General features: G+C 49.7%; 1 protein-coding gene across 1 annotated transcript in view; it reads right to left on the bottom strand.

The window, feature by feature from the left end:
* Window positions 1-23,363, bottom strand: part of LOC146185658 (KAT8 regulatory NSL complex subunit 1-like) — an 86,040-nt gene extending 62,677 nt beyond the window's left edge. The window contains exon 1 of the mRNA XM_084606557.1: window positions 21,431-23,363. Within this exon, the coding sequence (XP_084462683.1) occupies window positions 21,431-22,506 (1,076 nt within the window). The 5' untranslated portion in view covers window positions 22,507-23,363. The remainder of the gene's footprint in view (window positions 1-21,430) is intronic.
* Between the last annotated feature and the right edge of the window lie 3,937 nt (window positions 23,364-27,300).

Here is a 27,300-nt window from a genome sequence, read left to right as displayed (position 1 = left end):
TACTTAGACGGGGGCGTCCTCTACAAACAGCACGTTCCCGCACATCGGCCTTAATCTATACAACTTGATAATGTCCCCCTTGTACGATGTAGTACGTCCACAATCCGGTACCTCGATTAAATCTATCCTGCAGCTAAAAAAAAAAAAAAAAAAAGTTTCACAACATATCTGTTCACCGCAAACGATTGCAAAGGGCCTCAACGCGGCACGCGCCGGCGTTCCGCACCTAATGGGCGTAATAACGCTAAGGTACGCGGTAAAATAAACGACGACCCGCCATCCGAATGCCAACCGCCGACACACGGTGTAGAAGCCCCAACGATACAACATCGTAATCGGCGAAAAGATAAGCATCCCCGATCACGAGCCTTACACTTCACATGCGTACCCCCGGGACTGCATCGACGGGCTCGCCAGTGAAAGGAACCGTGTGCGCTGAAGATTACCGGCGGCCACTTACAGGGGCGAATGACGGGAGGCCGGCAAACGACCAGTCAGACAGGCCTTAACTCGATTACGACCAGCAGCAACCGTGAGCACGACCCCGTACGGTCCCGAAGTGAGAACAGTCGTGAAGGCGCCCAAGGGCGCAAGCGCCGCTGGAGCAGGCAGTCACGCTCCGCTCACCGGCCAGTGGAAGATACGTTGTTCCGCCGACAGTAGCCGAATGCATGCCCCGTCGCCCCGGACGTTCGAAGCGGAGAAACAGAACACCGCGGCGGTAATTCCTGCAAGACGAGTTAGCAATTCGATCCAACCGCCTTTCAAAGGAGACGAAACGTCGTCAGCGCGTCACCGTGCCAAAGTTTCGGGACACGTCTATGACCCCCGGGTGACGGAAGATACTACTACTGAAACGTTCTCTCATTACGGCGTATTAGCCTACGTGCGCCTCAGGCCCTGCAAATCAGAGGTTACCTCGGCTTGAAGGGCATCGGGTTTTGGCGAAAAACGAACCTCTTGCATTCTCAATTCGTTCAACGGCCTCGCCTTTTCCCACACGACTTGCGGTACTTAGCAGCGCTGTTAAAATCGGGGACCATCGAACTGATTCGAGAAAAAAAAAAAAAAAAAAAAAAAAAAAAAAAAAAAAAAAACGACCGACGGTACAGCGTGGTCAAGCCAAATGAGAGAATCAGGCGCACGAGCACCTCGGTTTTCATTTGGGTTTCGGATCGCACACTCATTATCATGCATCAACAGCATTGCACGAAAGACAAATATAAAGCCTCGCTTAACCAAGCCGTGCGAACATGCCTGCATAGCCTAAGAGTGCCCTGCGTGACTCGGGTCCCGGCTGATCTTCGTCGAACAAGTGCTGCCCAAAGTTGACAGCCTCGGACATGACGAGTGGTCTTGAGGCGTCGCACGTCCCACGAACGTCGCTGCTGCACGAGCATAAGAGCCTTTAGACATTACACAACGGCTACATATCGGAGTGAACTATCTAATGCTTACGCACCTTTTTTTTTTTTTTTTTTTTTTCAGGCAGTTACGAACATAATAAAAAGGCAGCACGGGCGAATCGAACAGATGACGAATTGGGGTTTTCAAAGTAGGGTAAAGTAAAGTAGGGTCGTTGGAACCGTCAGGCTGAAAACCAGGTGCAGGGATCGCGTTCGTGTACGATCTTAGAAGGGGACGAGCAAACCGACTGTCGCGTCCAGCTGGGCAGCCCGACTTGCAAGAGGTAAGTTGACTCGGGCTGACCCGTTGGGTTTGTACTTACACGCTGCCACGTCGGGCCAACGTCTATACACTCCGATCGGGCAGCCCATCGTGCGCTCAGTTTTATTTTTGGGGCACCAGTACTGCACTGTAAAACAATTATTTTTTACCTTATTACAATCATCAACTGTGCTAAACTGGGTCCGTATCCCGAGTTTGCGCAGTGCGCTGTTTACAAAAGCGTCGTTTTTGCCTTCATCCGGTTGGTGGAAACGCCGGAACCGGAAGTGGTGACATTCGAACTGACATCTGGTTCCAGCGTTTTAGACCGCAGCTCCTTGGCGCCCGTTCCTGGGTTTCGGGTCGACGTCGGCCTCGTAACCAGCTCCTCTCCCCTTTCAGCCCCCCTCTTCCTGCGTGGCGGCGAGGGTGCTCTCCGGTTGCCGAAACGCCGGCTCGCTATTAGCGGATCACGGTGCGTGCATCCCAAGCCGAAACGCACAGTCACGTTATCTGCACTCGCTAGCGGCATCCCTCAGTCGCTGCTATCTGTCGCGCAACGTTCCTATGGGCCCACGCGCTGCCTCCAGCAAACTCCGGATAACGCAATTTCTCTTCAATTCTCCCTCCACAAAGCTTCTTTGATGACAGCCAGAAACGTTAGTGGAGTGTTTCTTGAAAGATTACGCGTGGAAATTTTTAAAAAGTTGTCCGTAATTGTACATACGTGTCTTGCTCGAAATCTTTGCCTCAATCTATCAAAAAGGTGAAACAGCTGATGAGCAGCACTTGGGAAGTAACGTAATCGTCGGCAATTTTTTATCAATACAACGACTCGAATAGACGGCGTAGGCGAGACTTCTGGAAACGACGCTGAGTATGGACCCTGTATTTCGTTCGCTGCTTCTTAAGAGCCAGCAAATACGCCCGTTCGGCAGAAGATGTGATCTCCGCCGAGAGGCGCTTCAATCCAGGAGGGCGGGCACGTTGCTGCCACGCGGCGTTCCATAAATACGCCCGCTGTCGGTCACGACACTGCGCCGCCAAGGAGAGCCGCCCTCGGAGCGGAACAGGCAAAACGCCCGCACTTACGAAACGCGGCAGAAGCAGGAAGAGCGCGGCCGACAGCGTATATGTTCCCGCGAACGACTCCATTGTCTCTCCGTATCCCCCGCGCGCTCTTCCGTCTCCCCCCGTGGGTCGCAGCCGATGCGAAAACCGCACAGTACCCTGCTTGCGTAACACGCAGCGCACGCGCGCGCACACACGCTGTCCTCCTCGCAACGGATTACTTCCAGCGGCCCGGAACCGCGCACAGACCGCGAAAAGGGACATCCGCCGCGGCATGAAACGCGCCAGCAAGGGAGCGCTCATCACTTGCCCGACAAAGACCCTCCCCCAGCACTTTCCATGATCGCGCAAGTTTGAGACCGCACGGCCAGCAGAAAGAAAAGAACCAAGGAAAGAACAACAGGGACGGGGTTTCCTGTCCGGCTACAACTAGTGCATATGTGTGCCCACGAAAGTACAAATATCACTGGCCCGCCCACTGCTGGAGCCCGTGGCAACGCTTGGTGAACACTTGACAGAGCTGCAGCGGTCGGACACTTTCCCTCAGCTGAGTTCGTGAGCGCGGACATATCGCAGCATTCGATGACGTAACGTTCCTACAAGCGGTGGTGCACGACAAGAGGACCCAGGAACCCCGGATACTTGCCCGCAGGAGATCAACGTGCGAGCACACGCGCGCGCGGGGACGAGGGGAGGTTCCGACCAGAAAAAGAAAAAAAGGAAGCAAATTAGGCGCGGACACGCCGCCGCACGCCGGCAGCGGCCCTGCGCGTGCCGTGCCTCGACGTCGCCGCAGCTAATGAACCGAAAGCCCTATGTGTGTGTCACCCGTTAATAATTAGGGGGTATTATTAACGATGCGCCCTTAACGGTGCGCACACTCCCAGACACCCTTAGAGTGAGTGGGGGTAGTTGTTCCGGTCGCGAAGGAGATGCCCTCGACCTGCGTGGCAAGCTCAGCCGGAATTCAACTACCTTGTAGTGACAGAAGGGGGTGGTCGTTTGGTGCCCAGCGGTCGCCGGTTCAAACCAGAGTAAGGATCGGAGTCAGAAGTAACAAACAAAACACAATTTATGCACAGCAAGAGACGATACAAAGGAATACACAAGATCACTTGAAATACATAGACGAGAGGTTCACAGAATACAAACGCTAAGCATGCAATTTCACAGGTATCCAATAAGGTAGAGGCTTTACAACAGATGAAACATGAGAGAGTACATAAACAAACACCAAATTGTTCACCGGGCACTGTTGCAGTCCGACGCCTCAAGAGTCACGATGTGGCCGCCATACGAGACGAGCGCCGCTCCCTTGAAAGTCCGTGGGCTTGCCAGCAGCGGGTGATCCCCGGGAGTCCAGCCGTAGCACAGGCGAATACGTCGCAAAACACGAACTGACTGACTGACTGACTGACTCATCAAGCGGCGCGGTCTCTTTAAATAGGACGCGCCGCGTCTGTTTGTTAGCACGTGTCAAAGCTAGCGCGCACACACACATAGCTTCGCTGGTTATAGCTCCCTCTTCTCCTCCCGTCGAGCCGCGCGTCGTCATTGGCCAGGTCCCATAGAACCTTCTCGAAAGGCCTGGCACATTCCAGGCCGATGAACCACCGTCCTCCCCGGCAATGGGAAAGAGGGTGACGGCAACGCGTACAAAGCTACGCGCTCTCCCGCGCGGGAAGGGGGCTTTTCTCTACATGCTTTCCACGCGACGCCGCGTGGGCCTCGCGCCGTGCCGACTTGATGAATATGTGCGCCGATTTCGTGACACTGCCCCTCCCTTAAAGAATATTGTCCCACAATATTCACAATAACCACGAACATCGCGCGCACATGCATGCGCTCACAAATATATGGGGCAAATGTCCACATCACACACCTTGCACAAATTTCACAAACTGCAATAACACATTACAAAATTCACACATCAAGGCCATGAAATTCACAAACGTAGCAACACACTGTTCTCGGATATACATAGGAATCAACAACTCAGAAACGCACAGCTATTCAAATGTGAAGCGCACAAACCCAGGGCATGCTTTCGCCTATATTTCCACACTCGGGATGCACCTTCTTGGAACGTATCAGTTCCTCTCCAACTTTCAGGAAAGCGAATTCTCCTTTTTATTAGACACTGCCGTTTCTTCCTCCCGCGAGTTCGGCTCTTTTTCCGTTTACTATAGAGCCTTTTCCATTGCGAGTTGTTCTCGCTCCGGTCTTTACTCCTGAGTTCTGCTTCCCGATCGGAAGTTAGGCCAGATCTAACGCTACCTTGCCTAGCAGCGCTTCGAGCAGGCCGTCTCATTCTTTCTCGGTCTGGGCGGCTCCGCATGCGCTTGCACGTCCAGGCGTTCGGCCGCTTCTTCCTTCCTTTTTTATAGGACATTTCCCTGTCGACTTTGTCTGACTTGGCAGGTTTGGATTCGTTTCTTTTTGTTTCCACTTTTATTCGCACCTTTGGCCGAGGAACGTTTGATCCAGTTTTACCCGCATAATCAGAACATGGTTGTCTGAAAGGAACGTCCTTTTGAGAACTTTGTTCTCCCTCAATCCCAATTTTCTTTCTTTTCTTTACGATCTTCAGTCGTACCTTCTTGAAGCAGAGCTCAGTTGCAACTGGAGGCTCATTCTCCTCACTTTCAGTTACATCCCGTTTCTTAAAAGTTTCCTTAAAATGTTTCTTGAATCCTTTCATTGCAGTACAGTCTTCGCTTTCTTCCCTTCCTGAATCCTCAAGATTAGGATCTGTACTGTCACCTTTATCCCAGCTTTCGTGCTCACTGCAATTTGAAATCTCCTCATCCCAGTCACTCATGCACTCAGCCATGGTGTCATTTAATGAGGAGCTACAATCCTGCCCTTCTTCATCTTCAGGCTTTGAAAACACCGAGGTTTCTGGCTCGACATCTGCCGTTGCAGCTCCTCTGCAACCTGTCGTCTCGGAGGGCACAATCTCTTTTTTCTGAGAATTCTGAACTTCAGTTCGGTCATCTGAAGTTTCTGTTGCAGGAACACGCTGGTCCACAACCTCATTCTGGCTGCTGGAGCCAGTTTCTACAGTACCTGGGGCTGTCAATGTATCGCTTGGTTCACTGTACTTTCTAATATAAGGAAAGGTAACCTCCGGAGGCTCGGTAATACCTTTCAAACGCCGAACTTCAGCCAGCTTTTTGAGAAGGATATCTCTCTCTTTTAAGAATTCTTTTTCTTTTTCTGCCTGCTTCCTGAGCCATTCTTTTTCTCTTTCTTCTTCTTGTCTCTTTGCCTCTGCTTGCTTCCTGAGCCATTCTTTTTCTCTTTCTTCTCTTTGCCTCTCTCTTTCTTTCTCAGCCTCTTCTCGAACCTCTCTTTCTTTTCGGTCCACCCATTCCCGCAGTTCAGCTCCTTTTAGACCTTTCTCTAAGCCCAACGCAATAATCTCCTTGAGATTCATTTTCAATCTGAACTGCCTAATGCTAACACATAGCACTCTCAATGGACCCTCACAACCGCTTCAGCGCGGTACCTTTCGCTATCGCTCTGCTGTTACGCCGTTTACGACCTCTTCGTAAACTCTTCCAACTCGTTCTCCGTCCTCTGAACCTGAATGCACCAAACGTCCTGTCGCGGACGCCAGATTAATTGTCACCCGTTAATAATTAGGGGGTATTATTAACGATGCGCCCTTAACGGTGCGCACACTCCCAGACACCCTTAGAGTGAGTGGGGGTAGTTGTTCCGGTCGCGAAGGAGATGCCCTCGACCTGCGTGGCAAGCTCAGCCGGAATTCAACTACCTTGTAGTGACAGAAGGGGGTGGTCGTTTGGTGCCCAGCGGTCGCCGGTTCAAACCAGAGTAAGGATCGGAGTCAGAAGTAACAAACAAAACACAATTTATGCACAGCAAGAGACGATACAAAGGAATACACAAGATCACTTGAAATACATAGACGAGAGGTTCACAGAATACAAACGCTAAGCATGCAATTTCACAGGTATCCAATAAGGTAGAGGCTTTACAACAGATGAAACATGAGAGAGTACATAAACAAACACCAAATTGTTCACCGGGCACTGTTGCAGTCCGACGCCTCAAGAGTCACGATGTGGCCGCCATACGAGACGAGCGCCGCTCCCTTGAAAGTCCGTGGGCTTGCCAGCAGCGGGTGATCCCCGGGAGTCCAGCCGTAGCACAGGCGAATACGTCGCAAAACACGAACTGACTGACTGACTGACTGACTCATCAAGCGGCGCGGTCTCTTTAAATAGGACGCGCCGCGTCTGTTTGTTAGCACGTGTCAAAGCTAGCGCGCACACACACATAGCTTCGCTGGTTATAGCTCCCTCTTCTCCTCCCGTCGAGCCGCGCGTCGTCATTGGCCAGGTCCCATAGAACCTTCTCGAAAGGCCTGGCACATTCCAGGCCGATGAACCACCGTCCTCCCCGGCAATGGGAAAGAGGGTGACGGCAACGCGTACAAAGCTACGCGCTCTCCCGCGCGGGAAGGGGGCTTTTCTCTACATGCTTTCCACGCGACGCCGCGTGGGCCTCGCGCCGTGCCGACTTGATGAATATGTGCGCCGATTTCGTGACAGTGTGGGAGAAACAACCGTGCGTGCGGTCCTTCAGAACAGAGACGCCACGATGATCCGGCCGCCGACACATTGGCCGAAGCGGCGTCGCGCGCAGGATGCAAACCGGTTTAGTCATGGGGACGCGAACAAGCACACAGCAGCGGCGGAGACTGCCAGCGGTGGTCCATAATGTGGAGCGGTATTAGAGCTCGATGCGGAGCTGAACATCGAGGCAGTCCGCGGGGGAAAAGTGTTCCTGCGGAAGCGTGTACAGGAACACTATGGAATGACAAGTCCGAACATGACTGAGGCGGCAGGAATCGTCTGCAAAGTAGAGCCGTTGACATTACAATATCGCTGTGACGTAGGAGAGTAGCCGGTAGCATGATGCTTATGTGCAGAGGTGGGCGTTCATTCGCAGAAGTGGGCATTGAATCTTGGAAGCCCGCGCTAGAAGCCATTGTACAGTGCTCTCACGACGCTTACCCTGTCGGCGCTCCCCTTTACGCGAGGAAGTGACCGCGCAGAGTGGGTTGGTTGGCAAACGTTGGCGGGGGTCGAAGATTACAAAGGAAGCGGCAGAGACAAGAAAAGAAAGAAGAGAGAAAAAAAAAAAAAACGCGCCGCCAAGTCGGACTGTACTGCCACCTGCCGCCGAGCGTCACGGAAGCACTATAAAAAAGATTAGGTGGCCCCTCTCCATCGTTCCAACTTGAGCGCGCTGCTCCTCCCTCTCGAAGAGGAGACGAGAAAGCAAAACCCTCACCCAAACCGCTTCCTGTTTGCACAAGCCAAGCTCTCCGAGATTCGATTTTCGAGGAATCGCGAAGCTGCAATGCGCCGCGGTTCGACCCGAGTCGAGGCACAGGATCCAGCGGCCGCGTTTAAACTGCACGCTAAGATAGCACTGGGTTTCAGGTGTGAAACAGAGCTCGTTTACACGCACGCACACGAATGGGTCCTGTAGCAGAGTCGCCACGTGTAAAAAAAAAAAAAAAAAAACACGAATGAACAAGTTTTTAACGAGCATTCATTCAATCATTAGTCTACTTATGGTGACTAAGGGACCGGCCACCTTTTTTCGGCCATTCATTTTTGTTTCGAACACATGCATTGCACACTGGACGAGTGACGGAGCAAAAAGCGGTGTAAAACACGCGACTGGACGAAGCTTGTGTTACAAAAGGGAACACTTGTGCACCTCTAGCACAGCGACAGCACACTCCAATGTGTTCGTTTTCGTAAAGCAGGACCACTTCTGCTCGATTCCTGACTGGTGCTGTTGGGCTTTTGCCACTGGACCTTTGACGATTGACACGCCCGTTTTCGAGAATATGCTACATTAGCACCTATCGCGGAGCGCCGCGCCTTTAATAAGGTGGTAACCGGACGTGCATGTCTTTCGCGCTCCAAGAGAGTTTCGCCTAGCAAAACGTGATACCCCGCAGAACGTCAGTCCCATGTTAGTCGCTGCTGCTCTCGTGCAAACGCACCGTGTTCGCAAAGAGGTTTACATTTTCAGTTGCACAGCGGAGCCCTTACGGTACCCTTAAAGACAAAGGTATTAAAAGGGAACAGTCGCGGTTCTCCTTACTTTGCACTCCTAAAAAAAAAAAAAAAACCAGCTGCCTGGCTGCTTTTGGCAAAAAGAACATCGCCGACATACGCTCAGAAGGCGACGCAGACGGAAATTCTGGAGTCATCACGAAAGCAGCGCCAGAGAGCCCTGCTTGATGAGCCCGCTTAAGAGTTACTATACAGGCTTTAAACCAAATAGTAACTCTAAGCTCGGTTACCAGCATAGTTCTCGGCTACGGCGGCCGCTTTCAAGCCGTCAGTGACCAGCTCGTACTCCCGCAGGAAAGACGAAATTCGCCGGAAATGAGCGAGCATATTCGCGAGATGACGTCCACGGGATATCAACAACCACAGCGACGAGTGGTTGTGTATGACCTTATATCATACAAGCTTGCAAGATGAATACAAACGGGCGCTGGTCCTAATCGTAAAGCATGAAGCACTCCGCGCAGTAAAGAATAAAAAAAAAAGTATACAGGCTCTGATGAATAAAACGAAAACGTGAAAAATATCGACATACGACCCGAAACACGGGTAAGAAAAAAAAAACAAGAAATTTAACGCTAGGCCTTCGACCCAATGGTCTAACAGGCTCAAAAGGTAGCGCGCGCTCAAACGAGCTGACTATCGAGTCGGATCCAAAGGCATTTTCAAAAAGTCGTAGCGACCGCAACGACATCAGATGCGAAAATAAGCAGGTTAAAAAAAAGTACCCCACCCCAACTACAGCACACACTTGGCACACAATAAAACAAAACGGCAAAAGCGCAGCTGATAACGCCCCATCCAGCTGTTTCATGTCGGATGTTTCGAGAGCGGATCACACACTCTTCGGTGAGTCAGCCACAATGAAGGTTTCCCGCGGTTGCATCAGAGCGGGCTTCAAGGAATGCTACGCGCCGCGGAATGCAACGTGCGAAGTTTCGCATCCTACAACCTTTGGAGAGGTCAGTGCGAAGCGCCAGCCGCAAAACTTAAAGCACGTAGAAGGCAATGTTTATCTGCCCCTGTTTCGCAATTTTTCGGATACAAGATCTGGGCCTCACAGTGTAACAATAAACGAAAGAAGAAATGTTTCGGAGCCGACGATAGGTATTACAATGTACAAAGTACGGAACGCTTTAACCACTGAAGACTATTCGGAACCGGTGACAACGGACAACTGTAGGCTAGTGCTAAAAAAAAAAAAAAAAAAAAAAAAAAAAAAAAAAAAAAAAAAACCAAACAAAAAAAAATGGAGAAATTCGACTGCTTCTTGCGCCATTATTTCTGGCAATGGCGCGATTCTTTACGGCAACTACGGTGGACAAGAATGGAAGCGAAAGAAAAGGCTTTATAAAAAAAACGCGAAGGGGGAGCGGGGGAGAGAGAGCAGGAGAGAGACGAGAGGCCGGATCACTGAATGGGCGAGGGACGCCACACGTTTGGCGCATAGCCAAGGCAAGAAGAAACCTTTGAGCTCAGTCAGGTCGGTCATAAAGAGGGCTTGACAAGAGCAGCCCGGGAACGTTCAAGGAGCAGGACACTCGAATAGCAACGCCACGGGGGAATTGCGTCAGGTCACTTAACCGATCGATAGGCCCCGAAATATAGCCACGAGAGCGACTCGCGGAAGCACGCACAGCCTGCAGTGTTTTATCCAGCTATTCGCACTAGTTCATTTCAGTCAACTCAGAACAAAGGACTCGGTCGTTAAATCGCCCCGACTTATAAATCCCAAAGTGGAGGGGCATATCAGCTCTGCGCGACGGCTCCAGTGCATCACTATGCCATCGATTTTTGCCACGAAGGAAGGCGAGACAAAGCTTCAGCTCCACTTACGCAACTGGACTCAAGCTCCGATTATAAAACACCTGCATTTCGAGGCCGGGAAAGGTAACGCAAGAACAGAACCGTTTACTAACTCTCCGTCCCACCGCTAAAGACGCGAATTCTTCAAGGCTACATTAGTAAACTCGTGCCTCCGTAAAGGGTGCGACTGGAGCCGAATAAACAACCAGCCTTGCGGTTCCCGAGAGTCAACGAAATTCGATACAACATTCGACGTGTAACACACACTGCTACGATTCGAAGGGGCGTCCGGCTGAATAAATTGCAAATTGTGGTGTTCAACGTTCCGAAGCGACAAACGAGCTAAAGTAAGGGCCGCCACAGTGGAAAGTTCCGGTTTAATTTATAAGACTGAAGTTCCTTAACGTACGCTGACATCGCGCAGCAAACCAAGACAAGTTTTCGCCCCCTTCGAAATACGGCAGCCGTGTGGCCGAGATCGAATCCACAACCTTAGAGCCAGCAGGCGAACGTGACAGCTACTGATGCACCACCGCAGCGGAACCAGACCGTACCGTGCTAAAGCAAGGCAAGACTAGCAAACTACTAGCATTAGCTGCCAGCCACACTGCAAAGGGGAGCCGAAAAACCCCACACCACGCCAATGTCCCGAATATAACGAGAGAAAAGCCGCGCAGCAGCGGATAGCGAGTTTTCGCCTATCGCAGAACATCGGTCATGCACTCGTCTTGTGCAAACCGCCGCGGCCGCAGCAGCCGCAGCAGCGCAGCCAGGCACAGGAAGGTGCGCCCTCGGCTGTTATTCCGACCTGCGCGCAGCCACTGGAATGCTCATTGTGACTGCGCGACGAATACAACTGGGAAGCCGAGCGGGAACACGCTCGCACCGACACACGCTGCAGATGGGCCGCGCCGAACGACAATGCGCTCGGCCCGCCCGCTACTCTCGCTGAACGAATAGCACAAGTAAACGACACACAAAACAGTCCCTGCATGCTTTCACTCACAACCAGCGAATTACACGACGGCGAGTCGATACGATAGATTTCAATCAGGGATAAGGCTTTCTTCCCCAAAAGCTACTTTACAAAAGTGGATGGCAGCGTCACACTAAACGGCCATCTTTGCTTGCGCCGTCAGCGTCGCTTATATATAATACATTTCCATCGTAACACGTCACTCCCTTCGCGGAAGCTCATCCTGAATAACTAGGGCGCTTCCGCGAACCCCAGTTGAACAGCCTCCACCCATTATGAAACGACAAGGCAACACTAAGGTCGCTCAAACACAGCAGCACATGACTAGCGAAGCCTCTGTTGTGAATTGTTGCGAGGTACGGGCTGTGGAGTTCGTGAAGGATGTTCAAATGGGAAATTATTTCGACGAGGTAGCGGGCTCTACGAGCAGCCGTTTCTTTCCGCTGTCGGGGAACGACTCTTGTTGATCGCTGCCGGTCGCTTTTCGAACAACGCGTTCATGTGACCCAGCCGCGGACTCCAGGAAGCGAGGATCCCTGGGTGGCGGAGCCGGAGCCACCGCCGAGTTCTAATGCGGGGAGATGGGAAGGCGACCCTCATGAACATGTCAAAGTCCAGCAAGACGCGTTTTCTCCTAACGAGAACTTATATACTTCCACGACGACAACGTATTCACGACAGGCTCTGCTAAAATACTACTTCCGAGCTACGTCCACGCAATACACTGCATCCACCGCCCCTCCTCGTATTCTGAAGCTATCCGTGACGTGACAAATCCAGAACATCTTGCTGGTGGTCAATCGCAGTGAGGTAACGAGTGGTCACGCTGCGCAGACCGGCGCGAAACGAGGGCGCGCGTGTAACGCAAGGCGGCTAGAGTCACAAGACGGCCGGAAAGGGACGACGAACGGCAAAAGCAAAGCGATTCGCCGCTGCTGCGTAGATAGGAGGCAACATCGCTTCGCGCACGGGCAGGAAACGCACGTCGATGGGCTGCTCGTGCGAGACGGAAAATTCCCACGATTTCTGAAGCTCCTTCTGTCGCAAGAAACGCAGCGTAATTCTACATTTTTGACTGCGCTAAGTACGGAGCTCTTTTTTTTTTTTTTTCTGTGAGCGTGGACAACACCCCTCCCCCATCCCAACCCTACCCCCGGCAATATGAGTTGACAATTGCCTCCCCTAAACACTACACGATTCCCCCTTTTTTTTTTTTTTTTTCAATAACGGCCATTAAATTCTAACCGAGCGAACTAATATCCTGCTGTGCGTCGGAGGCGGCACTCCAATGCCTGTGACGCAGCAACAAACACTGATGGGATCAATCGTAAGGGCACAATGGCTACTGCTGTGATGACTGTACATAGCGTTAGCTTTACTGAGTTCTTGTACTAGCTAACGTAGAAGAAAATGGATGTACGAAGAGATACCACGGACTAAAGTTAGTTAAAGATGTTTGTATACACAAGGTCTGATTTAGAGCACTGCACGAGCTCGAGCCGACCCGAAAGCCAGGGCCGGGCCTGAAAATTGCCGTTTCGACCTCGTGCTTGAAGTTGCGGGCTGGGGCGGGGCCGGGCTTGAAAAGGGGGGGCCCCAGTCGTGGTGGCGTAGCTGTGTACGGCTTCTTTGGGAAATGAAGGAATCTCTGTGCTAAAATTGCTCCAGTTGTTCATGAATAAACCACTACTAGTCCTTTTGTTTACGCCGAATGAGAGAAAGCTCATTTGTAGACCCGAGTTTAATCAGCGCTACTCAATGCTTTGTACAATAACTCTAGAAGCGCACGCCTGGCGGCGGTAAACGACACAAGCGAAAAGGTTAAAAAAGAAAAAGCACAAAAACCCAGCAGCGCGCTCTACTACATACAGTGCATGTCATACGGAGCGCTGCAACGAATGACACACGGCTCGTTTGCACGAGCACGCGCCGATTAAATCACAATAACACCGCTAGCTTGAGATTTTTCAGCTCTCAGTGAGCCCAATCCGTCGGGCCTAGCAGAAGGCGCTCTGTGTCATCTCGGCTTTCTGCTATCGCTAACGACTGGACATCTGAAGCCTCGTAAGAGCCCCCTATATGTATGCATAATAAACAGGCGTTCTGCGGCAATGTGGGCATGATTTCAAAGACCTGAAAAATCCCTTTCTCAATTTTACAAACTTCCCGATTTAACGAAATAATTCGAGCCTGCTCATCACTCCGTAAAATCCAGCTTTGCCTGCATACGCAAATTTCGCTCACACACACGCCCCTCAGACCCCCTCCTAAACAAACAAGTAAAGTGACATCAAACAGATACCTCAACTCGGCTTTTAAATGCACGAGGGAAAAGAGACTAGTCGGCATCTAACCGACATGCTGAAACGTGTACGAAGGAACGGAAGGAGGGAGGGAGAAAGCACTCTTGCAGCGCGAACAACATAAGAGCCAGCCAAACATCCAGCTTGGAGCTCAGTCCTCGGAAATGTTTTCATTTTCCTTCACATGCCCGTGCAAGGACTCTGTTCGAGCAAGCCAGAAATACCGACTAAATGACAAATACACCGGAAAGTACTGACAAGAAAGAGACATTTGTGTTCCCGACAGTTGTGAAAAAAATAAGTGATGCAACTCTCCCAGTGAGTCATCCGCGATCAGCGAAACTCGGTCTGCATTCAAAGTGCCGGACAGAGATCTTCCCGGCACAGTTAAGGAGTGCACCCAGGTTAAAAAGTACAAAAGCGAAACCAAACATCGGCAGCGCCAATCGCGACGAAACGAGCATCAAGCGAGTGAGCCCGCTAAACAAGACTCCGTAAAGCAGCGCACTCTGGCAGCAATCACAGCGCACAGAACAAAGGCGTCGTTGGCACAATCCCGCTTGATCAATAGCCGACTGGAAGGGGAAAGAGCCGATTCGATCCATCCCTCACAATGGCTAACAGAAAAAAAAAAAAAAAAAAAAGAAATTGAAGCGAAGCAATGAGAATGGCGACGGGAAAGGGCCGCGTATCGAGAGACAATCCCCGCGCCCTCGTACAACAGCGAAAGCACACTAACCTCGCACAACATTTGGCGCTCCGAAGCTAAAGTTCTGAAGAAAATGTCACTCACTTCAACGCGACGACCAGAAAAATACCTGCCCCCAGTGAGGAAAATAGACATTGCTCATAGCTGTGATGGCCAGCGTACGACACTGGTGACAAAAAAAGAAAGCTTACGCGCGGTGCAGCGTGGAAGAAAACAACATCTGCCGTGAACAATTTCTAAAGTTCGCCACAGCTCATTCGAGCACGAAATGTGCACTTTATGTGTGTTGCCCAAGCAGCCGTGTTTACATTCTACCTCATGTGACAGCGACATCAAATAATTCGCAACTGTCAGCCCTGTCGAGCTTATTGACAGCATACCATATCTAATGCCCGAAAATTAATGATTCCGGAATTTGAGGGATACAGAGGAGCAAAATCAAAGAATGCAAAAAATGTCCGGAACACAGAGACAAATTTTTCACAGCTACGTAGCTCAGTTGCTTCTCCAGTGCAATAAATTAAGAAATCAATACTTGCACGTAAAAATGTAAGTGATTTACACATGCATGACATTTTGGAAGGTAATTAGTAATGTACCCTAATTTTCTTTCAGACATATTGCCATACTTTGACCTAAATTTAGGAGTATTTGCATGGAGGCTGGGTTGTATGCACTGAGCAGATATTTTTTACGAGTAAAAGACGTCAAACTTCAGGCAGCATTGCGAAATATTATCAGGCAATAAAATAAGTTATGTCTTTCTGTGGCTTCAGAGTGCATTGAAAAAGCTATTTCCTTGTGTATCGCATATGACACAGCGTGCACTTTTGGTTGTTTTCACAGTCGACTAGTTCTGCATACTAGGAGCCCTTTGAATCATTGCTTCAAATTGAAGCAGCGATACAAATCGACCAACTTTCATGTTGCTTTTAATTGTGCAGTTTAATGACCCAAAGCGATTGAGGCTACAAAGGAGGCCATAGTGAAGGGATCTGAATAATTTCGGCCTCCTCGTGTTCTTGTGTAGGCTGGCATCTGACAGTACACTGCTATTTATGTTTCACCTCTACAGAAACACAGCTGTGTTTTCGTAGAGGTGCTTCAAAAAGTGACCAATTTTAGTCGGCACTTTTCCAACGCTTAACAAATGGCGACACCAATAAAATTACCGTCCAATGTCATAATTTTCGCCCAAATAGTGCTCTTCCCCCTTTTTTTTTTACGTTTATTTTCCAGGTTACTTGCCTCAGCGGCCTTTTAATACGACATATGTTACGTCAATTTCAAAGCCAGGAGGTTGTGCATTTACAGACAATCTGAACGTTTGCAACCTGGAAACAACTTACTTTACCTGAGGGCGCCGCTACGATCTATAATCACCATAATTTTTACTAACTTAGAGCACAATTTTTTTTACACATGCACCCATGTATAGATTCACAACAGGCAATATTAAATAGATCTCTCCGATTCAGTAGCAGAGTACCCAAACCACTAAGCCAGATGTAGAGCCCTGTACACATTTCATAGGTGAAACAAGCAGCACTAGCATACACAAGAATGAGGTGAACAATCTGCTATGAGCAGTTAAAACAAGATAGAAGACAAAGGATGACATATAAAGGAAGAGATAATAAATGTGTTTATGAAGCCGCAAAACTAACAATAAGAAAACTTTGAAAAAGCCTACCAAAGAAATCCAAAAAGGAAGTAGAGGAAGCTAAAGTGCAGCTGGATCATTCATGGTCATTGGTAGCCGCAGACAGGTTATACCAATGACAAATTTGTAAAGGAAAGGCTGGGAGCAGCAAGGCATCAAACCATTTCCAAATCTGAGGCTGTGCTCGCAAGTGATTTAAGGTGAAAGAAAACGAGCTGACCAAGAGCAATGCACCATTTGCAGCACTGCTGGCTCACAATGGCCCCTAACCCAAACAAGTTTTTCCGTTTGCAATGCATAACAAATGCACAGCATACCACCTTTGCGTAATATCGCATTATGATGAATAATAACCTGTTTCAAGAGACTACACCTGCTTCAAGGTGTTGCACTGTGAGCACATGGCAAAAATTTCTAGGTGTGCAGAAGCAAGACAGATGACAGTCATGTGCTTTTGTGGAACTACGCTGGCAGAAACTCTCAGTTAAGATAGCTCTTCTTATAAAAAATTATAAGTGCATCATTCAGTCTAATAATATTTGCTCAGTTAAGGCCACTCTAAAACAGTGAAAAATCTACAAAGTTTTCTGAAAACTCAGGTCATTAAATATCAAATGAAGCTAATTTTTGTGGCTGAAAATGACAATTTTTCAATAAAAGGTTAATGCTTGGATTAGACAAATTTCTATCCAGTGCCTTATAACTGAAGACACACTCACTAGCAACACATTACCATTTCCAACACATTGCATCTGAAAATTCATGTTTAGCACCTCTCCAATTTCCCATTTTTCAAGAAGTTCACTGATAAAATCAAGAACAATCTTTGGTACACCACAAGACATGCGCAGTGCATTAACATATATGTGCAGTCAAGAAAACATACAGTAACAAACATGCCCCCTTTGAAAACATGGCACTCTCAGTGAGGCTTATGAAGTAAACAAAATACCCTCAAAAGATAATCAATTAGAATGGAAAAAAGCAACAAAAACGTTTGCGGAACTTGACATCTCATGCCAGCAACTGAACAAACTGCCAAGACAAACACACACTCCAAACAGTTGATGCCAAGTTGAAGGTGCCAACAGGCACCCTTCTTAGAAATTGGGAGGAATTCTGAAAACTGATTCGAACTCCGAAAATACCAGGACCAACACCACATAACCATACTAGCAGCTTTTTACTTGCAGTGCTGTCACATAAAGAAGCCACAAGCACAAAGTGACTTCTTTGCAACCTACATGGATGGCTCACAGGCATGCAAGATAAGAACTGAATGGTAAGTGCCTTCTCATGCAAGCAAACACTGATGCAAAGCCACATGAGCCCCCAGTTTTCAGTGAAGGTACTGGCTACATCATGTGAATACACCTCACTATCCTAGAGGTCAACGTTTGCGCTTAGTGTCCCTTTAATGGCAATAAGGCTGGTCATAAATGTTTAAAATAGGGCGCTCTTTGTGCTATTGTCTGGCTTAGCAATAGAAAAGTAGCAGTAGGCAACAAGAAACTCTCAACACTGCAGAAAGTATAATTACGGTGTTATCCAACATTAACAACACTTTCTATATGTTGCCATAGAAAGCAAGCTTGGCTAGCACAGCCTTAGAAGCCTTCAGCCCTGCTCACCAAGACCTGGTTGTACAATTCTGATATTCCGCTTTTCACAGCACCGTGATTTCAAGCTGTGTCCTGCACATGAAGTGACCACTCTGCTCTACCTTCAAGCCATCAGTAGGATCACTGTTGCCATCACTGAAACCAATGATAAGCTGAAGCAACAAAATGTCTGGAGAGATGAGGTTACAAGATCTTTAATGATATACTCTCACTACGTGCAATCACTAACAATGCAAACCAGTACATTCACTTTCCACACTGCCATTTAAAACTAGATTCCCCTTCCAGAAAATTTATTTCCTATTACGACCCCGAGAGAACAAAAGAAGTAGAATACACACCAGCAATTTCGGACCCACATCAGTGTGACAGCGCTGAACCTACAAAACTGCGAAGCCCAAGCCCAAGAACCTATAAAACTGCGTGCTAAGCCCAAGCACCGGACTAAACTGCCTACTCTCATTGCTTGGTGTCAGTTTAAAGAATGTCACATTCATAAATTTTGTCTTTTATAGCCCTCCACTACAATATCAATATACAGCCAAAAGCAAGTGCACAGTTTACAAGGCTTAATTCTTGTTGAAAAACAGGTTTCTATCAAATTTCTGTACTCAGCGCATAATCTCCCACGCTGAAATGATTGAGTGTAGAGCTAGAATCAATATGAAAGGGAACACGGGAGCAGGTGGCACTTGCGCTTTGTAAAACGCTGCCACTAACCCAAGACGAGAATGGGTGGCACTAAGGGTATGCTCCCAGAGAGCAGCTGTCCAAGCTTACTTTGGATGTGTCTTTACCACTGATTCTTATCACCTGCCGTTGACAGCGCATTTGAAAGCACGAAAGTCACGCGCTCCCGTGTTCCCTTTCATTTTGCTCCTAGCTGTACATTCCATGACCCCGTAAAGTCATTGAAACATTACTGTTCATCTTGTTTTCTTCCCGATTTTTTTTTTTTTTTTTTTTTACTTTCCAATCGGTGCAACACAGTAAGTACACTCTCCCACAACCTTAAAGCAAGCAAGGTTTATTGCGGTAACATTAAAAAAAAGATCTTGTAAGCACTGTATTTGTACTGTGTGTGTGTATGTGCGTGTGTGTATGTGTTTGCAAGACACCTGTAGCACTGGCTTCACAATTTTCCCTCCAGAGTAGAAACAAAAAGACACACTGCATTGGCCACTTACGATGCCAACCAAGATATGTGCACACTTTATGGCATCAGCACCAATTAAAAGTGACCTGCTCATTTTTTTTTAATGTAGGATATAAGGAGATGATGTGCAGCATTCAAATATATATCTGCTAGTGAGAATAACTGCACAATGTCAACATAAGCACACTGAAACTACAAAACGCCTCATGGCAGTGAAACTTGTGTTGGGTGTGGTCCATTATAATAAGCTATTTAGGAAACACTATTTCGCACAGAAATTTTAGCATTTAGACCTACACTCTGTGGGCTGTTCACAGATAGCTATGGTAGCTGCATTATCTTTCCCTCTCACTGGCCGATAGAACTGTCTTCACACTCAAGCTGTGCTTCACTGATCCCCAATCTAATCTTCACAGGTAAGCCATAAAAAGAAATCTAGCCATTGTATTTTAATATAAAAAATTTAGCTATTGTATTAATACCCCCTTTGAAGCAAAGGCCTCTATCTGATGCTGTTTTAATTGTATTTTCAAATAAAGAAATGCACAGAAATTAGGTAAACATGGCTGGCATATGAGGAGGCTAACAGGACAAAAAGGCCCTTCCTTTGCTCTGCCATCAACATAACCAAGATGGCAGTCTAGATACAAGAACTGGCCACGGTTCAGCACACGCATCAACGCCATGAAAAAGAAAAATGGCTAGAGCATCATTCCAGGCTTTCAAAATTTCTTGTCATTACAGGAATATGCATAGAATCAAGCCACATCATACTGCGGCCATACCATGTGTCATCATGGCAGTGAGAAGACATCAATACAGACAAAATTTTGTGAATAAAGTCTGCCACTATTAAAAAAGGGTAGCCCTTGCTGAAATTAATGGGAATAAGATATATGCCTTTAACGATTAAAGAGAAGTGACCCTTTTATAACAGCAGAGCTTAACCATATATTCACTTTGCCAATTGCATTCCTCGGCTATGTGCAGACAAATTATAATACATCCCAATACGGAACTTATCACCCCACACACAGCACATGATGGTAACTTTACAAGTAAATCCCCTCCCCTCCAACAGTGAAGGTGTAAGAACGGATATTTTATTTACTGCGTAATTTAGTGCATGTATGCGTTAACTATTGGATAGAAAATTACTGGCACATGAAAATCACTCATCTTGACCGGCTGTTAGCCAGCGATCCAGACAAGTCTCAAATTTGTTGTCTGTAGCAACTTTTTTCAAAAATAAAAAACCTAACGGTAAAACTTATGCCAGTTAACTATAAATAACTATAATTCAGCTCAACTTCAACAGCGCAAAATGTGTCCTACCGCTGTATTAGGACAAACCACGTCAATTAACTAGACACGGCCCTCAGAAATGCGTTCGTTGGGGAACAGTAATATCGTTCCTTTTCATACGACTAGAAGTAAACGTCATCGAGCACAAACTGTAATGTCAGGAACAGAAAAGACAAAAAACCATGCGCTCAACTAAAGTGCCTCCCAGAGCAGGCGGAAACCTACCTCGAGCAAGCGACGAGTAACTCAGGAAGAAAAAAAAAAAGCGGAAAGAAACAAGCAGCATATTAAAAGCAGACTGGCCAGCAAGGACGATACAAAAGGTACTCGAAAGCGCTCCTCGCCGCTCACCTCCGCTAACCTTCAACGGCGACACAGAGAGCTGCAGCACGCAACGACTGCGCAAAAAGATCCTTCGCACACACGCTTGCATCACGGCGTCCCACAAATTCTTCGCACAATGAGAAAACAAGGACGACAGTAAATTTTTTACCTTCACATCACACAGGCGACAATTTAAAAAAAAAACATCGATGTATGACCTGCAGAGACAAGCTAATATTCCTTTAATGTCGCATGGAAATATGAGCTGAAACTCGTTTCGCGACCGGTGACGAAAATACCGTACACAGTAACGCTGGACTTCCAGCACTTCACCGCAGACGGCCGACCAACTTGGGTAACATATGCTTGCAAACCAACCGCTGTCGGCTCACTTAGCTGATCGATCCGCTTCGCAGAGCGCAGTAAACAGCTGCCCTCTCAAGACCCGCTATAAAAAGAAGCCGTGCCGTTCCACGAACAACCGGAAACAAATCCGCGTCATTACAGGGACTACCGAGCTACCGATCGGCCGAACACATCATTAAATCACGGGTGCTCCGGCGAAGAGGACATATTTACGTAACGGCCAGTTTTGAAGCATTATGTATTGGAGGCGAAGGCGCGCGAGGTTCCCGAATAACCGAGAAATGGTATGTCACACAGCCCTCTATGGAACAAGACGGTGAACGAGAACCCGGTACTCACATGGACGGCTTGCGCTCGACGGAGGCGCCTCCCGGCGTGGTTGGCGTTGTTGAGGGTAACGCCGGGCTGCTTTCCGCCGTGGCCGTTGGCGACGGCTGCTGTGGCGGCAATCCGTGCAAGGGGGGAAGGTTCCGCGCTGCGTAGGGCGTCGGCGGTTCGTCGTCGCCGCTCTCGCCGCCCGAGCTGCTTTCGGTGGCGTCAGAGTCGATGGCCCGCTCCTGGTGAGCGAGTGTCGCGCGCAGTGTTCCGGCGACGCGGTCCCCCTCGACGCGATCCTCGGCGCTCAGCCGCAGGTCCGTCGGCGCACTGCCGTGGGACTCTTCGAGCTTGCGCACCAGGCTAACGAGTGCGGCGGTCGACAGGTTCTTCACGTCCTCGCTTTGCAGGAGCAGCTCGGCCTTGATATCTGCGCTGTCGCGCAGCTTTCGGTGTAGAAGCCTCTGAGGCATCAGGCAGGGCAGGCCCAGCGAAGTCTGCTGGTGCTCAAAGAAGGCGGCCATCTGGCCGGCGGAGTGCTGGACTGCTTGCCGCAGCTGCAGCCGCCGAAGCCGCCTCTCGAGTCGTTCGGCGCGCCGCTCGAGCTGACCGCGCCGTGTCCGCGCCAGCTCCAGCAGGTCGAGGCTACCCGGCTGGCGTCCAGGCTCACTCGGCGTCGTCGCATCCTGGAGCTCGTGGGGCCGCGGCGGAACCCGAGCCGGTGGCGGCGTGGCCGGCTCGGCGCGGTCTTCTCCCGGCAGCAGCGGCGCGGCCGCGCTGCCGTTGGTGAGGCCCATGACGCGGTTCATGGCCGCCGCGGCATGGGCGGCGCAGTGGGCCGGCGCCTGCTCGCGCAGCCGGAGCAGCTTGACATTGGCGAGCGCCGCGAGGCTCACGCTGTCCCAGAGATGGTCTCTGAACTTCCCACTGCGCACCTTGTGTACAAGCCGCTCGGAAGGCGGCGAAACGGGGTGGCCGCACACGCTCGACGAAGCCGGCGAGTGGGGCAGACTGAAGCTCTCCGCTTGGCTAGCCGCTTCCGTCAGGGCGGGGGCCATCGCAGCTATGCAACATATCCTGAACGGCACCGGCGACAACATGCAGGCGGCGATCCCATGCGGTCCCCGGCGCGATCAATCCAGCGGGGTCGCGCGCCGCGGGGCCCGCACACGCGAGGTTCGGCGGCAACACGCACCGCCGGGTCGCCCCAAACGACAGACGCGAGCCGCCGGCGCACCACGGGGCGAGAGGCTCGACGGAGCGCCGCCGCAGCGGGCCTTCTTGCGGACTCACCCGTTCCAGATCGGTTCCATCTCACAGGTGTGGGCCGATGAACATCCAGAGAGCACATCCAGCGGTTTTCCACATCCAGGTGCGGACGCGAGCTACAAACCAAATCCGCCGGGAAGGGCAAACAAAGAAAAACGCCAACCACGTGACAGACACGTCCCTTTCAACCGCAGTTAGGTTGCCATCCAGCGCTCGATGCCTACGACGAAGCGAACCACAAAGCACCGCATATCGAATAACGCCGCGGCCTGGCCTCGTCGCAGCGCCACGACGAATAGAACACCATCTTCACGACCCAAGGTATCACATCCACAGGCGCAGCATGGGCTCGCGCTCAACGCGCACAAAACATTAGCGAACACTAAGAATGGCGGACATTTTCTGTACCTCAAGCTTGCAGACAACAAAAAAATTTCTCCACGGCGTATGGCGTCACTTGCTTGGGTCCCCCTCCTAGAAACGCCATCCTCATTGGCGGAGTACTCGAGGCTATTCCCTTAAGTGCCGCTCACCCCCAACAGCGCCGCCTACCTTCCCCGCTGCTTCCACACAAGTACGAAACTTTTACTGCAGGGCCGATTTCGCGCCGAAAAAACGCAAAAGTTATCAATTCAAGACTATGTAAGCAGCGTAAAAGTGCTCACCAAGGTATAGGCGAGATCAGATTCAAACAATGCCTTTGGCGGCAGGCGACGGCGTGGCGGCTGTTCTAGCCGTTCTGTGGAGCACGCGCACCCCCTATGTTTTTCATATTTTTTTTTGTTTATTACCATGCACATTGTCAACAAAATCCAACACCATCATATAATACGTTTTACTGACGTAAAACATACATGACACATATGCGCAATTATTATTACTGTATTAGGTGTCTTGCCATGAACGGTACTCAAACTCATAATCGCAGACGGCAGTTTCGATTACTCCGCTTCACAAGGACGCAACGGACGCTGGGAGCATGGATGGGAGCTTGGTTGTGGTAACTCTTAGGCTAGGAGCTCCACATAAGTTGCGCAGCGCGGCTGCTATCCTCATGCCCGCAACGTTTTGGTTTTGTTTACATTCTAACAACGAATCACGGTGCCGTTCCCACGGGACAACGCAATCGTTTCGATGCGCACTTTTTCACTTCTGTGCAACCGTGGCGGCATCTATCGTTGTTTTTCGCAACCACCTCTCAAGTTGTTTTTTTTTTTTCTTTTTTTTTTTCTTGCGCGTTCAGTTTCTCATGCCGGCGATAAATTTCGTGGGTACATTTAATGACTGCTTTCCAACGAGGGCCTGCGCAGCAGAGAACAAGGACTATAATGTCTCGCTAGCCTAATACAAAGGTCAATGGCAGCCGCTGAGGCAACTTTCCCGCAGATACCGCAGATCTATCTGTGCAGCGCGCCTGCGCTGAGGGCAAGGGCGGGCAAGGAGACATTTTGTCCCTCTCACTCGAGAAGGTTGAAACTATAGTGCACTATAGTTGAAACAACATTGGTTGCGACTGTTGAGGGACGATGTCAGAAAAATCCGTTCCTTCCTCCATGGAAAAATCGTTGCGGCGTAGCTTTAGAAGCCCTGCATTCTGTCGCCGCGATGCGTACTGTACGCGACAGAGCGAACCATGATCGCTTTCGCCGCGCCGCCTTGTCTTGTCGCGTCGCTCTCTTTTTCGCTTGGCAACTCCTGCTGAGCTACATGTTTACGCGAAAACTCACGCAAACGCGACGGCGGCACTTCGCGCGAACAGAATTGCATATGTCGCTGGGCTCGTCGCTCGGATCTGCCGAAATCATGCCGAAATAGAAATTTTCGCTCGTTCGTCTGGAAGTGCATGCGCGACCAGCCAGTAGCCCGAAGGCGAAGCGCACGTCACTGCCACTCATTTCGCACGCTTTACTTCTTTTGCTGTGTTTCATTGAGATTGTGCACTACCGCGTAATTTTTTCGCTTTGTACGAACAATGGGGAATGGCCAAGGATTCAAAAAACGTCTAATTACAGCCGAAAAAATTACCCGCGATTACGTTACTTCCTAATGCGACATTTGAGCGCAGCTCATCACCTGTTTCACCTGTTCGATAGATTGAGGCAAAGATTTGAGCAAGACACGTACATTTACAGACAACTTTTTTTAATTTTTCACACGTATTTTTTTTTTTAAGAAACACTCCACTAACAGTTCTTGGCTGTCATGAAAGAAGCTTTGTGGTCGGAGAAATGAAGAGAGAAATTGAGTTATCGGAAGGTTGCGGGAAGTAGCGCGTGGGCCCATAGGAAAGTTGCGCGACTAACAGATAGCAGCGACTGACTGATGCCGCTGACGCCGCTAGCCAGTGCGAACGGGATGCACGCTCCGTGATCCGCTGATAGCGAGCCGCCCTTTCGGCAACCGGAGAGCACCCTCGCCGCCACGCAGGAAGAGGGGGGGGGGACTCCCTACTTCTCTTTCTGTATGACGGCGACCAACGCGGCGACGGTGTTCTCTTTCCCCTTTCACTCCCACCTTCCCTTACGGCGTGGTTGAGGTGTCCACAGAAAACAAGTGAGACGGTTACCGCGCTTTTCCCTTCCTATAAATCAATTAGGTTATAAATCAATGAATCTACGCCGTCAGAGAGGAGGTGGTGAAGGGTGGCAGTTCCTGGCCCTACGGGGCTGAGACGGTGGGTCAACGCCGCTTGCGGCGGGGGCTGGCCAGCCACCGAATTTCCTCTGTTGTAGACCGTCATTGCACCCGCCACTGCTTCGGTGGTGTACGACGGCTGTTGTTTGCGGCGCGCGTACGTCTTTCTCTCCCTCTTCTATTTCCTTTCTCTATTTTCTCTTCTTCTACACCTCGGCGACTGCGTTTTGATGGAGGCGAAACGAAGTGGCGTCCTTGTGCTGTGCGATGTCAGCGCACGTTAAAGATCCCCAGATGGTCGATTTGATTTGATTGAAAACTTTATTTGTCTTTTGGAAGTTTGTTAGCGATGGAGGTCGAGGCTTCTTCTGGAAGTCCGTCACCTCTCTGGCCGTGGTTGGGCCCCTAGTCCAGGGCTCCACTGAGTCGGGCCACCTCGCTTGCGTGTGCTATGAGTGCCCTCTGGGCCTCTAGCTCGCAGCTGGTGAGCCGGCTCTCCCATTGCTCCGCACTTGGTGTTTTCTGTTTGTGAAATGCATGATTTCTCTCGCATTCCCACGTGATGTGATATAGTGTTGGTTTTGATCCGCACCATGGGCAGCTGGCGTTATATTGTGTTGGAAAAATCTTGTTTAGTAGGTGTAGGTTCGGGAAGGAGCCCGTTTGTAGTCTCCTCCATCCCGTGGCTTCTTCCTTGGTTAGTTGTTTGTGTGGCGGGGGGTAGTGGAACCTCAGCCCCTTATATAGGTTTAGTAGGTCTGAATAGCTCTCTCCGCATCTGATCTGGGGGTCCTCCGGGGTGTGAAATTACTCCGTAGCCTTCCACTACGGCTCCTCTTTCTCTCTTTCCACTTTCACTCCCATTTCCGCCCTTCCCTTAAGACGCGGTTGAGGTGTCCACAGAAAACAAGTGAGACACCGCACCTTTCACACCGATCTGTGACGTAAGCACGATGCGGTGGCGCTTCTATCGCCAGCGTGGTCCGACTGGGGGTGAAAAATAGGCTTAGCGCCCATAGGAATACATGGAAGCGAAATATTTCAAAGCAGTTTTCTCATTTCACAGGGCACATATGATGTCGTTATTTAGCACAGAGCAACCATGAACATCCTAGAACAAATCGTGAAAGTATGAAATCTCATTACGGAGGCGAAGTATTTTTAAAAACACCGCGAAACGTATGGGGGTGCGAGTTGAGAGGGCGACCCATAGAAATACACGTAAACACAACTAACCGCAACATTTTTCTCGGTTCAGCAGCGTTGAACCCTTTTCATTTTTTGGTGAACGTCTTGTACGACGCCCCGACGTCATGTTGAATGGCACACTACATTCTCTTGCAAGTAATGCAAGTCTGACGACTTGCGGGACCGCTCACAGCACGATAAACTGACCGCGCACAGTTGCAGACGACCATGCATCACTGGCGCTGTCGCCATCAGACGCTCCGGAGCTGGAGGCGGCCGCGGTGGGTATTGCTTGCTACGCCGTCGTCTGTGCAATGTGCGAATCTCGTTCGGTTCATATTGTCGTATGGCGTTTGACAACTGCTTTTTAAATGTAATTCTGTCTAGCACGTATCACTGGAGCGATAGCTTTATCAAGCTTATTTACCCTATGCGGCAGCATATCAGACTGTAAGCAAAACGGCGCGATTCGCTACACCCAGCTTGCCTTTTGGCGGTGTCTGGATTCATAGCACAGGTTATTCGGGGAGTTTTAAAAGTAAACTGCCTCCGTAATGACGCACCATACTTTACACACACTTCTTCAAAGCGCTAGTCAACGTTTAATGACCGGCCACCACTTCTGATGCTCTGCGAAATGAGAAAAAATGTTCCGGTAATTTGTGTTTACATGTATTTCTACGGGTCGCCTTCCCAACTCGCACCCCAACATGTTTCGCGGTGTTTTAAAAATACTTCGCCTCGGTAATGAGATTTCATACTTTCGTGATCTGTTTTAGGATGTTCATGGTTGCTCTGTACCG

Source organism: Amblyomma maculatum, chromosome 6 (genome assembly GCF_055883805.1).
Source record: "Amblyomma maculatum isolate TAMU_Amacu chromosome 6, ASM5588380v1, whole genome shotgun sequence".
Lineage (NCBI taxonomy): Eukaryota > Metazoa > Arthropoda > Arachnida > Ixodida > Ixodidae > Amblyomma > Amblyomma maculatum.
Note: the sequence above shows the minus strand (reverse complement) of the source record. Positions and strands in the feature narration are given on the sequence as shown.